The sequence below is a fragment of the Camelina sativa genome, chromosome 15 (assembly GCF_030686135.1).
Source record: "Camelina sativa cultivar CO46 ecotype springtype chromosome 15, ASM3068613v1".
Classification (NCBI taxonomy): Eukaryota; Viridiplantae; Streptophyta; class Magnoliopsida; order Brassicales; family Brassicaceae; genus Camelina; species Camelina sativa.
The window spans coordinates 209012-228091 of NC_141894.1; the positions used below are offsets into that span (position 1 = coordinate 209012).

General features: G+C 36.4%; 5 protein-coding genes and 1 pseudogene across 10 annotated transcripts; 3 read left to right on the top strand and 3 right to left on the bottom strand.

The window, feature by feature from the left end:
- The first annotated feature begins 66 nt into the window (after nt 1-66).
- LOC104773393 (phosphoenolpyruvate/phosphate translocator 2, chloroplastic) lies at nt 67-2519 on the top strand. Of its 2 annotated transcripts, none has more exons than XM_010497995.3 (9): nt 67-677; nt 760-882; nt 959-1111; nt 1265-1350; nt 1438-1519; nt 1601-1720; nt 1799-1876; nt 2009-2138; nt 2267-2519. In XM_010497995.3, the coding sequence occupies exons 1-9, from the start codon at nt 381-383 to the stop codon at nt 2353-2355; spliced, it is 1158 nt and encodes a 385-aa protein (XP_010496297.1). In that variant the 5' UTR covers nt 67-380; the 3' UTR covers nt 2356-2519. The 2 variants fall into 2 exon arrangements, 1 of the variants encoding a protein (XP_010496297.1); XR_015581695.1 differs by having other exon boundaries at nt 118-677; nt 1985-2138.
- LOC104773392 (DEAD-box ATP-dependent RNA helicase 14) lies at nt 2421-6706 on the top strand. 2 transcript variants are annotated; one of them, XM_010497994.3, is made up of 9 exons: nt 2421-2978; nt 3336-3673; nt 3776-3934; nt 4098-4166; nt 4749-5018; nt 5118-5468; nt 5551-5828; nt 5924-6259; nt 6360-6706. In XM_010497994.3, the coding sequence occupies exons 2-9, from the start codon at nt 3368-3370 to the stop codon at nt 6487-6489; spliced, it is 1899 nt and encodes a 632-aa protein (XP_010496296.1). In that variant the 5' UTR covers nt 2421-2978; nt 3336-3367; the 3' UTR covers nt 6490-6706. The 2 variants fall into 2 exon arrangements, with proteins under 2 accessions (XP_010496296.1, XP_087343641.1); XM_087487515.1 differs by lacking the exons at nt 2421-2978; nt 3336-3673; nt 3776-3934; nt 4098-4166 and adding an exon at nt 4403-4615.
- A 1036-nt stretch (nt 6707-7742) lies between these two features.
- LOC104773394 (transcription factor MYB57-like) lies at nt 7743-9351 on the top strand. Of its 2 annotated transcripts, none has more exons than XM_087488987.1 (3): nt 7743-8508; nt 8628-8757; nt 8842-9351. In XM_087488987.1, exons 1-3 carry the CDS (start codon nt 8340-8342, stop codon nt 8879-8881), a joined length of 339 nt encoding a protein of 112 aa, XP_087345113.1. In that variant the 5' UTR covers nt 7743-8339; the 3' UTR covers nt 8882-9351. The 2 variants fall into 2 exon arrangements, with proteins under 2 accessions (XP_087345113.1, XP_010496298.1); XM_010497996.2 differs by having other exon boundaries at nt 8119-8508; nt 8832-9351.
- LOC104773395 (universal stress protein A-like protein) lies at nt 9329-11440 on the bottom strand. Its single transcript, XM_010497997.2, has 4 exons — nt 11007-11440; nt 10212-10333; nt 9944-10062; nt 9329-9650 (listed from the first exon to the last, which is right to left on the bottom strand). Exons 1-4 carry the CDS (start codon nt 11182-11184, stop codon nt 9542-9544), a joined length of 528 nt encoding a protein of 175 aa, XP_010496299.1. The 5' UTR covers nt 11185-11440; the 3' UTR covers nt 9329-9541.
- Nucleotides 11441-12216: 776 nt separating this feature from the next.
- Nucleotides 12217-15131, bottom strand: LOC104773396 (uncharacterized). 3 transcript variants are annotated; one of them, XM_087488986.1, is made up of 3 exons: nt 14993-15131; nt 13246-13323; nt 12217-12967 (listed from the first exon to the last, which is right to left on the bottom strand). In XM_087488986.1, exon 3 carries the CDS (start codon nt 12942-12944, stop codon nt 12378-12380), a length of 567 nt encoding a protein of 188 aa, XP_087345112.1. In that variant the 5' UTR covers nt 12945-12967; nt 13246-13323; nt 14993-15131; the 3' UTR covers nt 12217-12377. The 3 variants fall into 3 exon arrangements, with proteins under 3 accessions (XP_087345112.1, XP_010496302.2, XP_010496301.2); XM_010498000.3 differs by having other exon boundaries at nt 13242-13323; XM_010497999.3 differs by lacking the exon at nt 13246-13323.
- A 2215-nt stretch (nt 15132-17346) lies between these two features.
- Nucleotides 17347-17713, bottom strand: LOC147926162 (uncharacterized protein At1g43920, Chloroplastic pseudogene; annotated as a pseudogene).
- Between the last annotated feature and the right edge of the window lie 1367 nt (nt 17714-19080).

Below are 19080 nucleotides of genomic sequence, written 5' to 3' on the forward strand. Positions count from 1 at the left end.
AAAAAACAATACAATTATCTATCCAACTAGCCAATGTTTAAATAGAAAATCTTGAATTGTACACCTGGACAAAAAAAATGTCGGCATACAAGTTTTTAATCAAACAGAGTACAACGAGAGAGCACTCTTGTGAAACAATAATAATTAGTTTGCATCGTATCATATCCAAAAACAAAACAAACTTGTTTCTTCTTCTTTTATGAAAATGAGGCGACAGAGTAGTTTCATTCGTTAAACATTCTCTTACCAAATTAGAAGAAAGAAGAAGGAACAGAAAGTTAGGAATTGTCTATGTAACTTGTCAAAACCCAACAAATGTCTTAGGATTTATTATGTAGATCTTGGAGTATCTCATATACACAATCAAAGGAACATTAATTATGTTTCCTCTTACATTTGTTAACCCAAATCCGAGACTTCCATATCCATTGTTCATTGCCAAATCGATTCCTGAACCAGCGTTGAGCAGGAGAAGCAGAGCTTTCTCATCTTCTCGCTCTTATCCTTGGAGACCGAACCTTAGATTGAATGGCTTCAAGCTCAAGTCAGCCACAGCTCCCGAGAACGTGGAAGGAGGAGATTCGAAATCCGAAAGTTTGGTCAAAGGGTTGAAGTTAGGAGGCATGTTCGGAGTTTGGTACCTTCTCAATATCTACTACAACATCTTCAACAAACAGGTTCCTTCTTTGCTTCGTTATATACATACCGAGAATATCTCAGGAACCTATTCATACAAGTATTGGAACTCGTTCATCCCAGGTACTTAGGGTTTATCCATATCCAGCGACTGTAACAGCTTTTCAATTAGGGTGTGGAACCTTGATGATTGCAATAATGTGGCTCCTTAAACTCCATCCACCCCCTAAATTTGCTCCTTCTCAGGTAATTCAGTATTGATTCCGTCAAACCCTAAAAAAACAGGGAGATTTCAACTCTAAGTAACACCTCTGATCTTCAGTTTACGGCGATCGTACAACTAGCAGCAGCTCACACGTTAGGAAACTTGCTAACAAACGTGAGTTTGGGACGAGTAAACGTCTCTTTCACACATACAATCAAAGCAATGGAGCCTTTCTTCACCGTCTTGTTCTCTGTTCTCTTGCTCGGTGAGGTATGCCAAACAGAGACTCACTCGTCTTAAGACTTAACATATCTAAAACAGGGTTTTGATTTGATTCCTATTTCATCCAGAAATAACCTTATAACTATACAAGCCAGTTATACTTTCAAACATATTCTTGAAGTTTTTTGATTTTGATGACAGTGGCCAAGTTTGTGGGTTGTTTGCTCGCTGTTGCCAATTGTCGCTGGAGTCTCTTTAGCATCTTTTACTGAAGCTTCTTTCAATTGGTATGAACAACAATCAATAATCAACAGAAAGGAAAAATTAATCTTGTTGATGACTCTTTTTATTGACTTGATTGGATGTTTTTTTAGGATTGGTTTCTGCAGTGCGATGGCGTCTAATGTAACAAACCAATCACGGAATGTTCTCAGTAAAAAATTCATGGTTGGAAAGGTAAAAAAGAAGGATCCGAATACGTGTTATATGTCCTCTCAAGAATGCTAGTAATCGACATGTGTGGTTCTATTGAAACAGGAAGCGTTGGACAACATCAACCTTTTCTCTGTAATAACCATTATCTCCTTTATCTTACTGGTCCCTGCAGCAATCATGATGGATGGGTTTAAGCTTACTCCTTCGGAGTTACAAATAGCTGTAAGTAAACAGATATATCTAATAGGTCTCCAAAAGAAGAAGTTATGAGATATATGTTTGTGATTGTTTGCTTGACAGACAAGCCAGGGAATGTCCGTGAAAGAGTTATGCATCATGTCTCTTCTTGCTGGGGTTTGCTTGCATAGCTACCAACAGGTTGGTCCGCATATTTGGGTTTCATAAAATTGTACTGATCAGTTAAGGTTCTGTGTTAAGTCGTCAGTTAGTGTATGGTTTCTAATAAAGTATTATACTGTGTCTCAGAATAATAATCCGGATTTTGATTAGGTATCGTATATGATACTGGAGATGGTGTCTCCGGTCACACACTCGGTGGGGAACTGCGTGAAGCGTGTGGTGGTTATAACATCATCCATTATTTTCTTCCAAACTCCAGTTTCACCTCTTAATTCTATAGGTAACACTGACAGAACAAACAAAATATAGACGACTATATATATACGTTGTAATAATAGGATTGGTACAAGATCATTTTGTTGAAGGAAGAAGTTTTTTTCTTTTCCTTTTCAATAAACTCTTGAACAGGTACGGCGACTGCACTAGCTGGAGTATATTTGTACAGCAGAGCCAGAAGAGTCAAAGTAAAACCAAATCCAAATCCAAAAACTTGCTGAATTTGTCTGTATATATGTTAAAAATTTGTAGAAGCTCTTTTAGTTTGTTATCAGTGTGAGAAGCCTTTTTTTTTTTTTTTTTTTGGTTCAATCAATTATTATGTCAGTTTACACTCAATGAGTTTGTTATTATATGTCACTAATCCATTAAAGAAGAAACAAAACAATACTTGGGAGTTGGAAAATTGTATTTCCCTTCTGATGAGTCAACAATGGGCTTGGAAGAAAAGTGAATAGCCCACAGAAGGCCCAAAAGAGAAGGAGGCGGCTCGTTTAGGTAGGTAAAGGTATTCAGATATTTTTGTTGAGAGACGGTAAAAGTATAAACCTAATAAACGGGACGGCATAAATAAAAAGGGGAACACACGTCTTCTCTCCATCTGGTCTTTTTTGGTTTCTCTCTCTTCTGCTCTACGCTTCTTCTCCCTTCTTGTGGCGTAGATTTTTAGAGAGAGAAATTTATATTCAAGGTCGAGAAAAAAAAAAAAAAAGGAATCTCATATCTCGACTTTGGAAGATTTGACCCGACCCGACCCGACCAAGTATAAATCTAATCTGCTGGTTGGTTCGTTTTCCAGAGACCGCTCCTCTTCATCGGCAACACTTGAAACCATCATCATCAGGTACTAGCGCGTTTTATGCTCCTGTAGAAAAAATTCCTCGGTGATTTCCTCGAATTTGGTATTTGAGATTTCACTTGTATTGGTCGTGTTTCTATTTCTGATGTCTGATGATCCGAATCCGCTTGATTTTATATTATTATTACGTGTTAGGGTTTCTTCGATTTAGTAAAATCCAGATCTGTGCTCGAATCTATTTGGATGCTTTATAATTTTGGTTTAATTAACTTGAAATTGAAGATAATCACGAATTTTGCTTTAGTATAATTAGTTTGTATAGATAGACCTCTTGTGTTACTTTTGGCTGCTTTTTGATGAGGTTTAGTAGTAACTTTTTTTATTGAATCTCTTAAATTGTAGAAACCTCTTTTTGTGTTTGGGGTGTTGTTGCAATGGCTGCTACCGCTAATGCTCCTTCTTCTGTCCGTTATGCACCTGAGGATCATTCTCTTCCTAAGCCTTGGAAAGGCCTTGTCGATGATGCCAGTGGCTTCTTGTACTATTGGAATCCTGAGACCAATGTTACTCAGTACGAGAGACCTGCTCCCAAGCTTCCTCCCGTCTCTGTTAGCTCTTCCGTTCAGGTTCACCCTACTCCTAACGGTGCCTCCTATGCTCCTCCTCGCAAGGCTGATGATAAGTATTCTAGACCCTCTGAACATGGCCCTAAGATTGACTCTTCCTCCAGGTTTACTGAGGTACTCATCACTTGTCTCCCCTTTATACCTGTTCTATTTTCTATTCTGCTATTGGTACCTCTTGGTCGGTTGCTCATTTAAAATTTTCTCGATTTCCTCAAGGGTGGCAGGAGTGGACCGCCTTATTCGAATGGAGCTGCTAACGGAGTTGCGAATCCTGCATATGGTGCACCATCTGCCAGAGGTCCTTCTCCTTCATCAGCTCCAAGAAGTGAACTTTCCCCTGAGGCCTACTCCCGCCGTCATGAGATTACTGTCAGTGTAAGTATCTAAAATCTTCGTTGAACCACAGTCGGTTTCTTTATGTAATAATTTTTAGTGTGTTCCTCTTTACCAAGTTGCCTATTTGGCTTTCACCTGTTTAATTTCTGTAAAACCTTTTTATTTCCTCTAGTTACTGATATCTCTTTTCCTCTGTCTTCAGGGGGGCCAAGTACCACCACCTATAATGTCCTTTGAAGCTACTGGATTCCCTCCTGATCTTCTGCGGGAGGTATGATTTAATTTGTCATAGTAAATTGAAAAGAATTAAGAAACCCTCAAACCTTTGTTTCCGTTCAATAAGCTGAATCTTTGTTGGGTTTTATGCTGGGGTCTGATTTATGAACCTAGTTTGGTTTTCCTAATAGTAGCCTTATTTTGTCACCAAGCTTAGATCGACTTAGGTTTAACATTTAGAGTCAAAGTTTTATGCCATATGCACCCTTTTCTTTTTCTTTTTTTTCCCAGGTGCGATGTTTGCTCCTGGGGGGGAGCTAATGTCGTACACTGTGCCACTTCTTTGAGGTCCTTGCAAATTATTTGGAGTGCCCTATATGGTGGGCCAAATTTTTTGGAAAGGGCTTCCCAAATCATCCAAGCTCGTGGCAGGGCCTGTTAATGGTGTGATGATTCATTTCACCACCGGGTCCAGACAGAAGAAGAGGCGTCCTCCTGCTGCAGGTTTCATCAGTAATCTTTTGCCGCCTGCAAATGGGGGATGGTGCTTCTTCTGACATGAGCCACCACTCCCTAAGCCCAAAATAACCTTGGTGTTCCTCTTCTCATAGGACAGCCTCGTTTTCTGCTTTCTTAGGTACTCAGTGCAGGTTTCTCTGCTCCAACTCCAATTCAAGCTCAGTCATGGCCAATTGCTATTCAAGGTAGGGACATTGTAGCCATTGCTAAAACTGGCTCAGGAAAAACTTTGGGTTACTTGATTCCTGGGTTTTTGCATCTTCAACGCATCCGAAATGATTCGCGCGCGGGCCCAACAATCTTGGTATTGTCTCCAACGAGGGAGCTGGCCACACAAATCCAAGAAGAAGCTGTTAAATTTGGGAGGTCATCAAGAATTTCGTGTACCGTAAGTAGAAGTTTCTGAACTTGTAAACTTTTGACTTGCTTCTTGTGTAGCATCTGTCTAATGGATTATAAATGTCTGGTCTTGTTATCTCTGTTTCAGTGTTTGTATGGTGGTGCGCCAAAGGGACCTCAGCTGAGGGATTTAGATAGAGGAGCAGATATCGTGGTTGCAACTCCTGGGAGATTGAATGATATCCTTGAAATGAGGAGAATTAGTCTGCGTCAAATATCTTACCTTGTGCTAGATGAGGCAGATAGGATGTTGGACATGGGTTTTGAACCACAGATAAGGAAGATTGTGAAAGAAATTCCCACTAAGCGTCAAACCCTTATGTACACAGCTACGTGGCCAAAGGGAGTTAGGAAAATTGCAGCTGACTTGCTTGTTAACCCTGCTCAAGTCAACATTGGCAACGTTGACGAGCTTGTGGCTAACAAGTCAATCACACAGGTTTGACTTGATCTCTGATTCTATTGATTCTGCTGACCGTTTCAGGAAAATCAATCTGATTGTTGTGCTTTTTTGGACGCAGCATATTGAAGTGGTAACACCAATGGAGAAACAGAGGAGATTAGAGCAGATCTTGCGGTCTCAGGAACCAGGCTCAAAGGTGATAATATTCTGCTCGACCAAAAGGATGTGTGATCAACTAACACGCAATATAACCCGCCAATTTGGAGCTGCTGCTATACATGGAGACAAGTCCCAGCCTGAGAGAGACCATGTTCTTAATCAATTCCGCAGTGGCAGGACTCCAGTTCTTGTTGCAACCGATGTTGCTGCTCGTGGACTGGACGTTAAGGACATCAGGTATTCAATATAATCCAAATCGCAATCCTTAAAAAACGAATCATGAAATTGTTACTTGATGATTATGTTAGTTTTAACACAATCTGAGATCACAGGGCGGTCGTAAACTATGATTTTCCCAATGGAGTGGAAGACTATGTTCATAGGATCGGAAGAACAGGAAGAGCTGGAGCGACTGGTCATGCATTCACATTCTTTGGTGATCAGGATTCAAAACATGCTTCAGATCTGATCAAGATCTTGGAAGGAGCAAACCAGCAAGTTCCCCAACAGATCCGTGAAATGGCTACACGTGGTGGTGGTGGAATGAATAAGTACAGTCGCTGGGGTCCTCCTTCTGGAGGCCGTGGTCGTGGTGGCGACTCTGGTTATGGCGGCAGAGGTGGCGACTCTGGTTATGGTGGCAGAGGTGGCTTTGCTTCGCGTGACAGGTAAATTAACATATCGGCCTCTTCTTTTAAAATATTGTGTTGGATGTTATTGAAATTATGTTTGTGACTTAAGATTGTATAAATTTTTGATGGGAAGCAGAAGCAGCAACGGATGGGGAAGGGAGCGTGAAAGGAGCCGTAGCCCTGAGAGATTCAACAGAGCTCCACCACCGTCTTCCACCGGATCGCCTCCTCGCAGCTTCCACGAGTCCATGATGAAACACAGATGAAAAGGTAGCCTGATAAAGCGCGTGATAGAAGAATGTGTTATTGGAGATATCCCTTATTCCTTTGACAATATATAATATTTTTTGGCCGGTGAAGAATTTAGAAAAAGAAAAAAAAAAAAAACATCTGTTTACTCAAACTACAATTGATATCTTATTGTTTGTATTTCATCTGTTTACTCAAACTCTCAGAGATTGGTAAGAATTGTTTTATTCGATACGAGTAACCTTTACCTTATTTATCTTATGGGACTCGATCTCTACGCTGCTTTGGCATTTAAATAACAACAAAACAGTGATGTTTGAGATCTCGGTTTAGTATGGTTTGATTTGGTTTAGTCTCCAAACTGAATCGAACTATCTTCGTTGCTTTCATAGTTCCAAATTAGTGATGAGAACTTCAAATTCGTCATCTCCCCATTTGTGCTGACGGAATAACCTGTCAGCACTCTATAGTCATAAACCGAACCAAACCCAAAAAAATAACTATCTAATGCAAAGCATAACAAATCTATGTATTCATCATTTTCAAAAGTGACGTTTAATAATTGTTCTAGTTAGTTTTTTGGACAAAAGAAAAAACTTTGGAAAAAGAAGTTTGGTGAGTCTAAGGCTTAGAGGAGAAGTGTGTGTCTTGTGTACTTTGATGATAATATAATTGATGACAGCCTATTAGTCTCCAAATAGACTCTCTAGTTTTTTTGTGGTTACAAATTAGTTTTCCTTTTACAACTAAACGAATCATGAACTCCTAAAATCTAAAATCAAAAGCTCACTACATACATATATCATATATGTTCACACATGGTTTATTTTCCACTATCAATAATATTAATAATCATTGGTCATTACGAGATAACCCTTTTATCCTGAATATATAAATCAATCATCAACCAAAATAAATCCTAATATTGTAAAATAATTGTATATATATGGAATAATAGTTCAAGGATTTTTGTCTTTCGAATTATATTGGAAAAAAACGACTACTATACAGTTTTAAATTAACTTTAATACAGCTTAATTTATTGTATAATAATACACGCAAAGTATTTGGTTATATTGCTGCTTACTACTATCTTACAATAATTTAATTGAAATTGTAAGATGATGACACATCATTTAAAATATCAGCCACAAAACACACTTACTAAATCTGGCATATGAATTACACCGAACCTTCTCAATTAATTGCCCCAAAGCAAACGCTATCACAACTTTCATTTTGTTTTCTCTCTCTACTATTGATTTTCTTTGTATAATCGAAATATAAATTCGAAATCATACATAATTATAATTAAAATAATGCGTTTTTGAAAGTGTAGTTTAGAATAGATGGGGTAAAACATAGCAAGTATGAAAAATATATATAAATTTCAGTTTCAAAACGAAAAGAATATCATTGATTTTGTTTACTAAATAAAAGTATTGGCTAGTATATATATTAGTGATTAGAGGGTTAGGAAGAAGTCGTTATTTACATAAACGATCAGTGTAATGTTTCTGTCAACCTTTGCTTTGATTTAATATTTCGTACTTTCTTTCTTCTCACTGTTTACAATTTGTGTGGTCGTCAAGTACTCATTTGATTATTAGCTTATTATTTAAGAGTTCTCATTAAGTTTTATAATCAAATATTACATATTTCATTGATTTTGTCTATATATATATGTACACAGTACATAGTTACCACTGAAAAACAACTCTGCTTTGTATAACCAATTGGAGTTTAGTCACAAGGCACAACCCTATAAAAGAAAACAGTTGTTGTTGATCATCTTCCCGCCCCGAGTATCTCTCTCTCTCTCTCTCTGTTCTCTCTCGATCTTGATTAATTGCATTGAGAAAAATAGATGGAGACGATGAAGAAGAAAGGGAGAGGCAAAGCGACTATAACATCACAGAAAGAAGAGGAAGGAACAGTGAGGAAAGGGCCATGGACTATGGAAGAAGACTTCATCCTCTTTAATTACATTCTTAATCATGGTGAAGGTCTTTGGAACTCTGTCGCCAAAGCCTCTGGTATATTTGCACATTCAAGTCATATACAATAATTAAACACTGATCACTCACGTGTTATGTTTTGTTTTTGATGATGTTATATATGCATGTATATAATTATGTTTTCATCTTATAATAAGGTCTAAAACGTACTGGAAAAAGCTGTCGGCTCCGGTGGCTGAACTATCTCCGACCAGATGTGCGGCGAGGCAACATAACCGCAGAAGAACAACTTGTGATCATTCAGCTTCATGCTAAGCTTGGGAACAGGTCTTACATATAGTTTCATGACATGCGTGCGTACGTAATAACGAATCAGAAAACTAATATATTGTGTTGTATATGTGGTCTAAGATTGCGAAGCATCTCCCGGGAAGAACGGACAACGAGATAAAGAACTTTTGGAGGACAAAGATTCAGAGACACATGAAAGTGAAAGTGTCGTCCGAGAATATGATGAATCATCATCGTTCGGGAAACTCACAGAGCTCGGGGATGACGACGACGGACCAAGGCAGCTCCGGGAAAGCCATCGACATGGCTGAGAGCTTCTCTCCGGCGACGACAACGTTTAATGTGGTAGAACAGTCAAACGAGAATTACTGGAACGTTGAAGATCTGTGGCCCGTCCACTTGCTAAATGGTGACCACCATGTCATTTAAGATAGTCCTACTACCTTTATATATTTATATCCCCGAGCTGCTCTTTTTTGGTGTTGGTACGTTCTTTGGTGTTGTTTCTATTGCTGAAATGTTGTTGCAATTAATTTACATATGAAGGTTGTGTGAGAGCAGAGTTAAGAGTTACCTCTGTTCCGCTGTTCGTTAAAGAATATATATATTTCTTTTTTTTTTTTCTTTCAACTTTTACGGTATATATGAAAAAATTAAACAAATATCAAATATATCATAGCAGTTGGTTAAGTTTGAAAACCAGTTCCAAAAAGTATCAGACTGCACACATACATAATACAAACACACACAGAGAGATAACAAATATTGAAGGTATAAATTTGGACTTTTGTAGACACAAAAGAAGGGACGTTGTTGTTATTTAGTCATCAGCTAGATCACTGGGAGTTTCATCGGGATTGCGCTTGATCGTCAAAACTGGACACTCGGCATGTTTCACACAGAACGCGCTCACAGTCCCCACAAAGACCCTGCAATGCAATGAAGGAGAGTGAGAAGAAGACCAAACCCATAAGACTCCAGACATATTATCACAAAAACACGTCATGTTTGAAATAACAACAATAGCAGTCTCTAGTAGCTAGTAGAGTCTTGAACTAATCAACTAGTCTATCCAAACTCAAATATCTGTCAAAGAGAAAATCATATCTAGCTGTTTTATCCTTTACATGACAGCCGGATTGGTAATTTCATCATTCAGTCTAATAACTAGTATAAATGAAGCAATAAATCATGTAGGAGGAGTGTGAGAATTTGTACGCACTTTTGAAAGCGGCCAAGACCACGACTTCCAACAACGAGAAAATCAGGTTGGACTCGGGTGACCTCTTTGCAAATAACATCCTTGGGATCACCAATCTTAATCCAGGCCTCGCAAGCAACCTACAGGTTTTGCAATGATCATGAATTTCACAAGATTACTTACAGTAGTTGTTAGTAAGGAGATATAAAAAAAAAAAAAAAAAAAAGGAGGAAGTAGCAAGTAGACAGAGGAGAGGAGGATAACTTAATAAAGAAGAGAGTATTATTACCCCAATCTCATGGCATTTTTTAACGAAAAACTCGAGAAGGTGAAGACCTTTAGCCTTGTTAGTTTCTCTCATGCTTCTGAAATCATCAGGGGAAGCATAAACGCTGTCAACGTCATCAAAACCTGGTTCCCAATTCACAAAAAAAAACAGAACACCCAAAAGAAACTTAGACAAATTCATCACTCAAGGCATGAAAGAAACAGAACAAACAAACAAGAAACAGAACAAAACAAGTAGCATGAAAGAATCAAGGCAGGCATCTGATAAGAGAGCATGTGAGAGGCACATGTGAAGAGTAAAGAGAAGCATGTGTGAAGTTTAGAGTATAAATAAGAATAGTGTAGGATTGTGAAGAGTATCCTGCGTGATCAACATTGTGAGTTTGTTAGATCAGAGCTGCGACTCTGTTCATGGTGATAAGAGAGGAGAACTGTAACTCTGATCTTATCAGTTAGGTTCATCAGTTTGTATTAGGGATTGAGAAGAGATAAGAGAGAAGAGATAGTGACCTTCATTCTTATCAGCATCAGATATATTCTCATCATACAAATAAGAACTCTTCAAGAATATGGTAATTGAACTGGCAACAGCAACACATACCCACCCCTTAAACTTAAATGTAAAGATCAAAGCCAAAATTGAAACACAACAAAAAAAGCAGAGAGAGAAAGAGATGATCTCACCGACCGAAACGATCATCCCAATCTACGCGATATCATAATTAAATCCTAACAATGTCAAGGAAGGATAAATAAAAAAAGAAGGCGAGAGAGAGATGAAGAAGAAGAACCGAACCGTCTTCGTCGGTGACTTGGACGTGGAGCAAGAGAATCTTGAAATCGGAAGTGTTGGACCTGACGATCTTCTCCAGAGTCCATTCGAAAGCTCTTTTGCTGCTAATCGAAGGGTGAGGATACTCTTTGATCGTCGAACCGTTCACGGCCACCATCACTTTCGTCGGCTCGCTCCCCATTTTTTCACCCACAAATCGTCTCTCTCTTCTTTTTCTGCTAATACGTCTCTGTTGTTTTTGATATTTGGGGGGGGGGGGGGGGGGAATCGACTACTTGGTCAGATCAGATCATATACACGATGTGGGGGAAGACAATACAACTATGCTAAGCTATGCGCGCACTACGTATACACATGCTTACTTTAGCTAGCTGATTCATATGTATGCTAAAATGAGCACCGTTTCTGTTACGGGACAGCTATGACAGTGTAGTTCTATCCCCTATATATTAATAGAGAAGCATTCTCAAGAAAATGCTGATATGTCGTGGTTAGAAAGCTCGAGACACCAATGAATTTATTGCTCTCTTTTTTATGGATATTTACATATAAGTACCATTGAATTATTAAAAAATATTCCTTTTTAATTAATTTAAAAAATCAAACATCTAACAAAATATTTCAATTTTCAAATATATATGAATCATTCTCATAACTATTTTAATTATTAAAATATATAATTATTATATTTAAAACATTTTCAAAACCTGAAATTATTCACCTATTAAAAAATATGATTACTATCCACATATTTAAAATTCAAAATTTAAATTATCACAGTAATTATTATTATAAGGGATTGACTATTTAAATATTATTGGTATAATATTTCACGGTGAAACATATTTGAAATAAATGTAAATTTAAACAAAATAAAAAAAAAACTTAGTTATATATTTTGGTTTTACACAAATGAATTTTAGATCCCAAAAAATAATTTTACTCATTACTCTAATTTTATTTGTATAAATTTATCCCGCACATTGTACGGATTGTTACCTAGTATAACTATATTTGCCAAACTACCCTTTTCTGCTAATCATTGTGTAAGCCCTACAATATGGGCCCGAACGAATGAGCCCATCATATCTATACTACATATGTTTTTATCTTTTTATATGTATAAGAACATTTAACCAGTATATATGTATGTACTTTCTTTTTTTCTTAATAATACGTAATAGCTTGTGGGTGAGAAATCTGAAATATGTAATTGTGGAATTTTATTTGCTGCACTAAAAGAATTTCACAAAACAATTTTTATGTATATATTACTATTTTGATGTTGTTTTGGAAATGATACGCCTGCCTAGCTATGAATATATGTATCTCTCTGACTCTCTATTAATGATTGATTAGATTACTGATTGATTACTACTGATGATGAATTGATTGAATTCCAGTGAAGGAGACTCGACCAAAGCCAAGATGACCAATCTGATACAACTCCAACCAAACTCTCTCTGCTTCCACTCTCGCACTTATCCTCGTCTCTTCTTCTAACGACGCCCCCCTTCTTTCTTCTTCCTCCTCCTTCGTCAAACTCCCATCTCTCTCCACCACAAACCGGTGGTCGTCATCTCCGCCACCGCAACATCCACCACCGCTCACCATCTCTGCCGACCTCCGCTTCTGCTGCTGCTGCTCATGTAAACGATCGTCCCGGTTCCTCCCCTTCTTCTTACTCCGGCCGATACATTTCCGCCCGATCATCCAGGGGACCTTAACGAAGGCGAGGGTGAGGAGGTTCAAGACGGCGCAGGGACAACAGCAGAGCGCCACGCAGTCAGCGATCCCCGCCGCCGCCCAAGACCGGCACCTTTTCCGGGAGCATCTGGCTGATCTCGGCTCTTCATCGCCTCCTCCTTGACTATTACAGTGGGATTCACTCTGCTCTAATTTACGTGACACTCGATGCGGCTTTTGGCTTTCCTCCTCCATTTAAAAAATTTATAAAATTAACCCTGCCAAAGAAAAAGAAAAAACAAAATAAAGCTTACTAGTAAGTTATACGTTTACATGATACTACTCATTGTTTCCATCACAATATACAGATTTTTGTCCATATACGAGTGTGTATATTACATTTTGTTGTTACTTTATAAATAAAATAAAATAAACTACTAGTAAAATTTTTTTTTAAAAACTAAAAAGAGAGATATAGGAAACAGCAACAAAGATTTCTCCCATGCACTTTAACTTATTGACCAGACAGTTTCAGGTGCATTCAAATCTTACTCACGCTCCCACTTTGGCGCGTATTAGCCACTGCCTTCACTTTAGCCACAGTCTTACTTCTTTTTTTGCATCAACGAGTATTCTGTAGGAGAGTGCCAGCCAATGTTTTTACTTTTTAGTGACCAGTTGAAAAAAGAAAAGATCACATGTCAACGTTACAGCTCTGTCAAATACTATCGGAGTTAGTTAGTTTTAAACTGAGATTGGTTTGGTCAAGTTGTTGACTGGTCTGGTTAGCTTTTTGTAAAATAATGAAAAGTGTTGGACGAACGACCGCGTGGGAGATGAATCTGAAGCTTTTTTTTTTTGTTCGATAGCGGAAAAATAATACTAATACTACTATTCTTTTTACTGGTTAAAACAAGATTAAAAAAAAAACTGTTAATCTGGAGATGTGTAAATAAACTCTTATTATAAAATAAACTCTTATTATAATTTTGGCTCTTTATGTAAACTTTCAAGCAGTATTAATAACATCAGATGACAAAAAAAAAAAAAAAATTGGCTCTTTATGGTAAGAATCTTATGGTACGGTGGTAGCTTTTAAAACATATACAGTCCAGTCCCTCTATTGATTTTTCAAAATTAATTTATCGCTCCTAAAATATAAAGACGATAGTAGTGTTTTAAAAAAATAATTAGAGATATCAGTGAGACAACGTGGATTATAGTGCGGGAGATCATATCTCACATGGGTTGCCGGGTCCTAGCATGGCCCATTTACGTGGCCCATTTCAAAGCTACAAGTAATACAATACAATACAATACAATACAATACAAAAACATTCAAATGAAAATTTTATTATTCACGTGGGATAAAATAGTGTCTACAATAAGTAGGATACCCCTAGGATTTTAAAAACGATTAGATTTGTAAATGATTTACGTGATAGGTGATAGAAGATATTTTGAAAATACAAAACGATCTCTGGAAAAGAAATGGGTTATCTTTTTATTCGATATGTTACTAAAAAGGAAAGTTAAAGGTGAAAAGTACGACTGTCCCTTTTTCACTTGTAGTATAAGGTAAAAAAAAAAAAGTACATAATTAAAAGGCGAGTCAAAAAATTCAAAAATTTATTCGGCGTTGTAGAATTAATTAATAGACTGACATGTACGAACCTTATACAGTTTATCTATTTAGATTAGGGGTCATTTTTTTTACTTTCCATCATTTTGTTTTGTCAAATGAGAGAACTTGATGCAAATTTCAACATTAACCACTAAATACCCAACAAACTAATTAAGTTAGTTAGTGCAACATTCATTATTCAGCGTAGCTAGTGTGGTGTGCTTAGAAAAAAAAACCCCACACATTTTGATTTATGGTGAGACACTCTTTATGTAGGTAGACACATTATGCTTTTTTCACACTAGGAAAACTGTACTTAGCTAATAAAAAGACCAAAAACAACCAAAAAAACTGTGTTGAACTAGGTAATGTATATATAAACAAAAGAATTGTATTTTTATTACTATCAACAAACATGCAATATTTGGATCTGCATCCGAACATTATTATTGTTGTATAGTATTAACTACTGTTCTTATAAATTGAAACGCCTACTAAACGGATAATGTAACCTAACTAAGCAAGTAAGCATTATTGTTAACAATGATTTATTTTTGTCAGTCACAACAGATTTTAGCCTATAAAATTGTCTTAAAAGGAGATTTGATGAATCAATGAACCCGATAGAGGAAACAACAATGGAGACATCAAGGGGAGGATTATCGAAATAGTTACATACCTTAATTTGTGATGGTGTAATACATTAACCTACTCAAAAGCCATGGATCCTGATTGAAATACTTCTCCGTATGAAGACATCAACGAAAACAAAATCCCAGATCTGCTTTCTGGTCTATAGTAAGAGTTTCTGTTCTATTGAGTTTGAGAAGAGAAAGAGTAGACGAGAAAAGAAGTCGAAGAAGGAGAAGAAGAAGCTTAAAGATGTGATCTGATCTATAAATAATACACATTATATTATATCTTTGATTAATTTGAGTTTCTCTTTTTTCTATGTTTATCTTTTGAAAATCATCTCTTTCTCTATCTCTCTCCTGTTCTCATGAGGATACAGACTCATATGTGTAAGGGTCTTACATGAATATTTTAATCCATTTTAGCAGCTACAAAAGCTCTCTTAAAGCATCAATATTTGTTTACACATATGAACATATAATATACTACTACTCTTACCTAAAATATTAAGTGAAAAGAGTATTTGCAGTTTTACTATATGAAAGTTGTAAATAATTATACAGTATGAAATTTTTTGATATTTACAATTTCTTAAATAACTCGGTTTTAAATCATCAAGTGGGTTACCGGTTAGGTACTTAATTACTAGGTTTAATATAAAACAATGCTACAATTACCCAATATACTGTATTTGGTTGGAAACGGGTTTACAGGAAATATCGGAACTTTGTGTTTGATGAGTCCCGAAGACAGAGAGAATCAACTTATGGGAACTCGGCCCCTTATGTGCATTCCTATGCAATTCGTATTTTATCCTTCTTTTTTTCATAGCATAACATATGTACTATATATAAACATATGAGAAACGAACGAAAATATCCTATTTAATCAGAAATGAACATATTAAAATACTTTTCATAGCACTCCAAAATTTCGTATGGGACTACCTAATATTTAAATCTGTGGTTCGATACCTTGTTTTTTTCTACCTTTAATACATAAATTGTATCGTCGGATTAGTCTCATTCTCATAAGTATATGAGAATATATTGAACTTTGTGAGCCACTTGGATGTATTTATAAGTAGAATAATCATATATGTCAACGTAATTAGTAGGAGTATTTTGGAGTTCTAAAAGTTTAATATGGATTTTGAGTACTTGCGCAAAAACTTTACGTATAGACAAAATTAAAGTTTAGGATATTAAATACTAATACTGTGCGTCGTGAGCGTCGTTGACGCCTTTTTTTCTCTTATGTTTGCTGCCTTTGTAAGCACTTTGCTTGAGCCATGCACGTGCGTCGTATTTAAAGGTGGCCACGTCAGCAACTGAGATGCTCTTTAATTCTTTTAGGTAAGAAAGTTTTCACCGTCCAAATCTGTCAGTATGTCAGTGACACGCACACACCCAATCCAGGCCCAACGCAACGGTCTTCTTTTGCCTATTACATAACAAGAGTCGCGATCTGCGTTTTCCGTCACTGATCACTGCAGTAACATGCATATGTTCTTCCTTTGAACATACAGAGTATGTAACAATCGATCTCCTTTTGTGGTTTGACTGAAAAGAAAACAAGTCAAAACGGCGTGAGCTGCGTGTTGCGGACACATTTGGAAAAATCCATAATGTAATAAATTTAATAATCACAGACGATATATTATACAACTAGCCATCTTTGTCAAATTAGTGGCTTGATATGTGTGTGATTAATATATGTTCATAACTTCATATTATACGTGTATATATATGTATTTACGCGTTCCTCCATAATGAAATATTCTTCTTAAATTTAAACTTCCAGAATTTGGTTGACTAATCAGAAAAACATAGAAAGATGTTGACAAGAGAAAATGATTAGAAACTAGAGAGCATAGAAGGAACCAAATAATTTGGTTTTATTAATTTAGTCGAATATACAATACTTCTCTTCAATTCATGCTTTTAGATATTTGAAAGTAAACTAACTACTTTCCTAATTCTATATATGCATAGTTCGATTAATTATTAATTTCTGTCTCATGATCACAATCCATCACGTAATCTATACTAGTTTATTCGAGAAATAGGTCGTATGTGGTAACTTGACAGACCATTTACCATAAAATATCATCGGGAAAAATGTCATAAAATACATGAACTCACTCATTTAGGCCATTTTAATCATCAACTTCATCACAGACCATTTTAAACATGAAATTGCATTGACTTTCTGTTTTAAACATGAGCTTGTGTTGACTAGGACCAAAGAGACATGTCGTTAACTTGGCAAACGGAGCAACTAACTGGGGTTAAGATATCGTTAACTCTCTCTGTTAAGTCTTATACGACATCGTTTGTCGCTAAATGAAATCGAGAAAACAAAAACCCAATCCCCAATTTCCCCAAAAATCCCTAATTCTCAATCCCCAATTTCTCCAAAAATCCCTAATTCTTCGATCTGGGCTTTCAAATCTTCAATCTCTTTGTCAATGATGGAGAATTTTGGTAAAGCATCTACAACCTCCTCATATACACCTTCTTCAACCCATTTAAACAAGTGGTCCTGAAACACAAAAACAAAACTCAAACCTTGAAAAACACTAAATCAAAACAATGCAACCACTTACATCTCCTTTCTTTGGACAGCGGAAGAAAGGTCTTCCTGGGTTTGCCTGCATGTTCGATGTGTAAAGTACGACATCTAAGCCGCAATGACACTTCGAGGGGAACCCATGGCACCCGCGGCCTCTGTTTTCACCGTGCGATTGCCCAGAATTGCAACTCATGTTTGTAGGATAATATGGAGATGAGAGTTTTCGATATGCAGATGAAAAAATCAAACTTAAGAAGAGAAAACAATGTCGAGAATTAGGGATTTTGTTTTGAGAATTAGGGATTTTTGGGGAAATTGGGGATTGGGTTTTTGTTTTTTCGATTTCATTTAGCGACAAACGATGTCGTGTAAGACTTAACAGAGAGAGTTAACGACATTTTAACCCCAGTTAGTTGCTCCGTTTGCCAAGTTAACGACATGTCTCTTTGGTCCTGGTCTACACAAGCTCATGTTTAAAACAGAAAGTCAATGCAATTTCATGTTTAAAATGACCTGTGATGAAGTTGATGATTAAAATGGCCTAAATGAGTGAGTTCATGTATTTTATGACATTTTTCCCAAATATCATCACCATTGTCTAGAAGTAGTCACACAGAAGAAAAAAAGAGATTTGATAACATCGTACAACTACATTTCTTGGTTCTCATGTTAAAGTCCAAAAGCTTACAGCAAATGTGGAAATATTTGATCTTAACTATTTAACAGAAACTGCTAAGAATTAGGTCTGGACTCTGGAGAAGGACGGCCCTGAGTTTTGGCAAATTTGGGCTTGATGAGGCTACAGATAATCAAATAGAATGTATTTGGGAGCCACATATACAGCAAAAAAAAAAGTATGACTGAATATTCAAACTAAATTAAAAGTCTCTTAAACTATGTATATAGTTTTAAGCTGCATGCCAACTCATTGCTTCACATGTAACAGAGAAATGTAACATGGAGAACAATCTTTATGGAATATTTATTGATAATTAAAAAATAACAATGTTTGAATTATTCGTAAGAGAATATATATATATATATATATATATAACAGATTAGAATTCCAACAGCTAGCAAGTAACAATGTATAATTTATGTAGCAGAACATGCCAAAATGGACTTCAATGTTGCTATCGGTTGAGGAAATGGATATTAGCATGTGGTGCAATATTATAATAATCATGCTTGTTTGTATGCTCAATTATATCAAATAAGAATGTTTGGTCTTGGGTCGTCGTCATGTAGATCTTAGTGCCGACGAGAATATGTATATTGCAAAGTTGTTATAATCAATTGGGTTATCGGAAACAACATTTATAAATTCGCTAGAGGTTCAATATATGTTTGATTCAACTACGCAATTTTAAAAATCTTAGAGAATAACAACTACGTACTGGACTCCAACCAAAATATAGTAATAATAATTGGTGGTAGTTATTTTGATAATCACTTACTGCTAAACGTAAAAAGTTCAAAAACTCTTATAAAAATATTTGTAGAGTCAGTCGCAGATCATATGATTATATATGTACATAGAGTCTATTAAAATAGAGAAAT

Coding starts and splice junctions, on each gene's coding strand:
- LOC104773393 (XM_010497995.3), top strand. CDS start 381: ATGTTTCCTCTTACATTTGTTAACCCAAATCCGAGACTTCCATATCCA. Junction 678..759: donor ACAACATCTTCAACAAACAG/GTTCCTTCTTTG, acceptor CGTTCATCCCAG/GTACTTAGGGTTTATCCATA. Junction 2,139..2,266: donor TTCACCTCTTAATTCTATAG/GTAACACTGACA, acceptor ACTCTTGAACAG/GTACGGCGACTGCACTAGCT.
- LOC104773395 (XM_010497997.2), bottom strand. CDS start 11,184: ATGGGGAGCGAGCCGACGAAAGTGATGGTGGCCGTGAACGGTTCGACG. Junction 10,334..11,006: donor CCAAGTCACCGACGAAGACG/GTTCGGTTCTTC, acceptor ATTGGGAACCAG/GTTTTGATGACGTTGACAGC. Junction 10,063..10,211: donor AAAAATGCCATGAGATTGGG/GTAATAATACTC, acceptor CAAAACCTGTAG/GTTGCTTGCGAGGCCTGGAT.
- LOC104773394 (XM_010497996.2), top strand. CDS start 8,340: ATGGAGACGATGAAGAAGAAAGGGAGAGGCAAAGCGACTATAACATCA. Junction 8,509..8,627: donor CTCTGTCGCCAAAGCCTCTG/GTATATTTGCAC, acceptor TCTTATAATAAG/GTCTAAAACGTACTGGAAAA. Junction 8,758..8,831: donor CATGCTAAGCTTGGGAACAG/GTCTTACATATA, acceptor TGTGTTGTATAT/GTGGTCTAAGATTGCGAAGC.
- LOC104773392 (XM_010497994.3), top strand. CDS start 3,368: ATGGCTGCTACCGCTAATGCTCCTTCTTCTGTCCGTTATGCACCTGAG. Junction 3,674..3,775: donor CTTCCTCCAGGTTTACTGAG/GTACTCATCACT, acceptor GATTTCCTCAAG/GGTGGCAGGAGTGGACCGCC. Junction 3,935..4,097: donor GTCATGAGATTACTGTCAGT/GTAAGTATCTAA, acceptor CTCTGTCTTCAG/GGGGGCCAAGTACCACCACC.
- LOC104773396 (XM_010497999.3), bottom strand. CDS start 12,944: ATGGAGGAGGAAAGCCAAAAGCCGCATCGAGTGTCACGTAAATTAGAG.